This window comes from Leguminivora glycinivorella, chromosome 18 (genome assembly GCF_023078275.1).
Source record: "Leguminivora glycinivorella isolate SPB_JAAS2020 chromosome 18, LegGlyc_1.1, whole genome shotgun sequence".
Classification (NCBI taxonomy): Eukaryota; Metazoa; Arthropoda; class Insecta; order Lepidoptera; family Tortricidae; genus Leguminivora; species Leguminivora glycinivorella.
Genome location: NC_062988.1, coordinates 11,651,771 through 11,656,278, shown reverse-complemented (window position 1 = coordinate 11,656,278; position 4,508 = coordinate 11,651,771). Strand labels below are relative to the sequence as shown.

General features: G+C 39.0%; 1 protein-coding gene across 1 annotated transcript; it reads right to left on the bottom strand.

The window, feature by feature from the left end:
* Nucleotides 1-1,489: 1,489 nt before the first annotated feature.
* LOC125236040 lies at nt 1,490-3,213 on the bottom strand. The gene is made up of 2 exons (XM_048142728.1): nt 2,723-3,213; nt 1,490-2,157 (listed from the first exon to the last, which is right to left on the bottom strand). The coding sequence occupies exons 1-2, from the start codon at nt 3,108-3,110 to the stop codon at nt 1,742-1,744; spliced, it is 804 nt and encodes a 267-aa protein (XP_047998685.1). The 5' UTR covers nt 3,111-3,213; the 3' UTR covers nt 1,490-1,741.
* Nucleotides 3,214-4,508: the final 1,295 nt, after the last annotated feature.

Here is a 4,508-nt window from a genome sequence, read left to right as displayed (position 1 = left end):
ACATTCTAAGCTCGTGTAGGTGAACGCTACCATGCTTGTATGAGTGAGATATGACAGGTTGACTGTTCACGTTTTTGACATGCGGTAACTGTGAGGTAACCGAGAGGGGGTGGGCGGCGCTTTCAGTGGGGTTCGAGAGTGGCCATACTGTACGATAGTACTCTTTATTATACTGTGACATTACCAAGAGTAGGTAGTGATAGTTATGATAGTGAGTTTTCGTTGTCAACTGATGATATGTCAGATATACATAGGCATAGGCATTATCCTGAAAATCCGTTTTGTTTCTATGACTATAGGTCTACATTTAGGTTGACGTAATAAAATAAACTTTTTTTTAATCGATTTTATTTCAATTTTTCACTTATCGTGCATTAACACAGTTAAGACAATTTACTTGTCATCATAAGATTCATAAAAAAGCAGGCTAATTTAGAGGTATTATTTAATGCTAATTAGGTGGGGTATGGTATTGACGCCAGCACTGGCCTACGCATAGGAAGACATTGCATGTAGTGCAAATAATGTTCACCTCAGTGCGTCTGTTATTTGATCTACATTTCTGGCTATTGTCTTCAATATCCAAATGAGCAGGAAAATGGTCACCGTTATACCTGTCATGTTCGCTGTGTGCGTGTTCTATCCAAAGATAGGCTCTCTGCTAAAGCGGAACTGCCTATGGTCCAATTTACGTCCTCTGTCATTGCATCTAGATATAATATAATATAACTATTGAGGATGCTACAATTGAGCAAACGTCGAAAAACTTTTACGTACCACTTAAGACCTCGTTTCCGCTCTAATATATTCTCACGCCTCCCATATATTGATTGTAGTTGTGTACAACGATGTAAGACACATTGGTCAGATTCCTTTTTCGTCAGAATACATTATAGCCTGTTTTTTTTTTGAGGAAACGGAATTCCTTTTCGGACAGAAAAGACACATTCGTTAGATTCCTTTTTCGTCAGGATAAATTATAGCCTGTTTTTTTTCTGACGAAAACGGAATTCCTTTTAGGACAGAAAAGATACATTCGTCAGGATAAATTGTTGATTGTTTTTTTCGGGCGAAAACGGAATTCCTTTTAGGACAGAAAAAACTTAGGTTATTTTTTAAAATATTTAATTATTTACTAAATTTTTCAAAAACTCAATGAGCTTATTCTAACGATACTTAAGTAATTGTCTTAACCTTCGCAAACAGTCGCAAATTGTTATTTTGCCCTTAATACAACTTTTTACTATTTCTTTTCGACTCTTTATAATTTTTTCATTTTTTTTCGACCTAAAATCTTTTACATGCAAACAAAGTTTCATTTTTCTTATTTTCAAACCTTGACACGCTACTTCCTTCTGAATGGTGTGAATGGTTTCCAATATGTTTGCCTTTCTCGTCAACTTTTTATTAAAGCGGCAATGCCAACCCTCTACGCAGTTTGTTGTAGAATGCTTTTCATTGAATGTGTGCAGGATTCGGTGGTCTCCAGGGTCCATTCAATGAAGACGTTTATTTTATAATTTTAAATATACGTTTATTACGTAAAATGACTCGATATAAATTTAAATATTAAATGCAACGAGTAAGGTGTTAATCGTGCCGTATAGAGATTCGAATGGACGCCACAGGATGAGCGCGGAGAGGGGCTGCGCGGGAGTTGCAGTCGTAGCGCCGCTAGATGTCGCTACGTGATGCGTGAACATGCCCGCGGCCTTGGGAGCACCAGCTCCCAAAATGGTCTTCATTCGTTGTGGTCTGCCGGCTCGGATAGCAGCGGGCAGATCTTTGAAAAGCTGCGTCGTATCGTCCCTGTCGCCGTGAGTATGTCGGCGACACGGTTCACGCCGTCGCCTCCGGGATATAGACGCGTGACTCGGCCTAACCGCCATTTGAGAGGAGGCAGGTTATCGTCTTTGATTAGGACGAGACTGTTTAAGGCTATGTCGTCCTTATTCGTCTTCCACTTGGTTCGTCGCTGGAGTTCCGCAACGTACTCCTTGGCCCACCGACGCCAAAAGTGTTGACGGAGGGCTTCGACCCTGGCGTAGCGAGACAGGCGGGATGGCTCCTCGTCCGTCAGGTCATCGCTGGCAGGGCAGGTCAGCGGCCGACCAATTAGGAAATGAGCAGGCGTGAGTGGGTTTAGGTCAGTAGGATCTGTGGACAAGGGTGAAATGGGCCGGGAATTCATAATGGCTTCGGTCTGTATTAAAAACGAGTTGAATTCCTGGTAAGTTAGCCTAGCATTACCTACTACCCGTTTTAAATGGAATTTACACCCTTTTATTCCCGCTTCCCATAATCCACCGAAATGGGGGGAATAGGGGGGGATGAAACTGAATTTAATGCCATCGTTGGCAGCAAAATCGTTCAAATTTCCTTCGAATTATTATTTAAAAATGTGGAAAATTCTTTTTCAGCCCCGACAAAATATTTTCCATTATCGGAATAAATTATATGAGGCTTTCCTCGTCTACTAATAAAACGTTTAAGCGCTAATAAATAATCTTCAGTGGAAAGACTCGTAACAAGTTCCAAATGAACGGCTCGTGTGACCATACATATGAACAAACAAATATACGATTTAATCAGCTGAGCTCCTCTCCCTTTCGATTAAGTATGAAAATTGGCCCGCCATAATCAACAGCTGTGCGAATAAATGGAAAACCAGGCTCTAAACGATCTAAAATAAGATTACCCATGATAGGACTAAGTACTTTACCTTTCATTCGAATACAGGTAACGCATTCTCGAACGATTTTCCTTGCCAAATTTCGCGCACCTAACGGCCACCAACATTCACGCAAAGTAGATAAGAGTAGCTGCGGTCCGCCGTGCAGCAGCCGTTTGTGTTCATATTTGAATAACAACACCGTCAACCTATGTTTACTGCACAATAACACGGGATGTTTTTTGTTGTAATCGAAACTTGTTGAATTACACAATCTACCACCGACTCTAATCACTTGTAACTTATAACGATCGTCTAAAAACACGTTAAGACCAGAGATACGATTATATTGTTTACTAGTCGTCTTAAGCGGTTTATTTTTAAGTAAACAATCATACACGTCCGGAAATGATTGCATCTGTGCGAATCTAACTAGCATACGCCGTGATGCCTCCAACTCGTCCACTGATAGCGGACCGGTTTGGCGGAGTTGTTTACGCTCAGAGTTAGTGCGTGAGTTTAATATAAAGCGGAGTACATATGCACCGATCCGAATTAATTTTAAGCACAGACCATTAAACCTAAAGACGTAGCTTTAAACAATTATTTCATTAAAACGTAGTCTGCCAAAAACACAGGGGTGCGGGCGGCGTAACATGCACTCAATAAGATGTGATTGGTTGTTCCAAGGTCAAGTAATAGGTGACAGCCGATCGCTAGTGCTGCCCACTAACCAAACTCAATAAATATCGATAATATGAACTGAGACTAGGCTTACCACATTTTATCGACAAAGCATCTGTCATTTTAAAATGTAAATAATATTAGTAAGTGATTCAAATAAATAAAACAACAAAAAAGTTTTCATTATATTTATTATTAAATATAAGTAAATCTATGTTTTCATAACTACTGACCTTTAAAATGTATGAGCTTGGTATAAACTCGTCTAATTTGATTCTGACTTTTTTGCTTTTTTTTTTGTTAAGTAAGCCAATCGCACGTTTGTATATTTTTCTATGACCAATTTAGTTAAATCGACTACATGGTTCGTGCCTTCGTAATCGAATTGGTGCCTCGATAAATCGGGAAACAAATCTTCATTAGCAAATGAGTGCAAGGTTTTCGTTACAAGGAATGCGGCTCTTCGATCGGGTTTGATAGTTTTATAATTATCATTAGTTTTTATTATGACCTCACATCGTCGACAGATTGTGATTACCATTTCAGATGGATATATTAATCCACCTATATCTTTTGCAAATATAAGGGAATTTCTTTTTGCTTTGAATGATATTAAACCTTGAACACATTTGCTGCATTTTATTTTTTTGTAAAGTGAACGCGCCACAAATCCTGAAATATATTCTATTATATTTTCAGCAAACATGGACAACGATGCTTCCTGAACTGCAATTGCCAAGTCATCCTCATCATCATCATTAATATTTAATGTATTATTTTTCTTTCGCTCCACCGTCAGATTGATTCGATCAAGTGAAGAACAATTTAAAATTGATATGTTCTCTAACGGTATACAATTTCCTGTGGCAGACTGCTGTAGTTCAGTGTGAATTAACATTTTTTTGTAAATGCCTTCAAACTGACAAGGAGTAGGATTGTCGTTACAACCACCAGCTGATCGTACGTTGCAGAAAAACAGCTCTATGTGATCCTGGGACACTTTATGTAGCGGCAAGTAGGTCATGGGGCAAGCTTCATTTTCTATTAATCCTCTAAATAGTATTTTTGTACTTTCAATGCAAACGCAGAGTCCAACAAATCCCGTATAGCGGCGAGATTTTACTAATTTAACGTTTTTTTCCGGTTTTTGAGA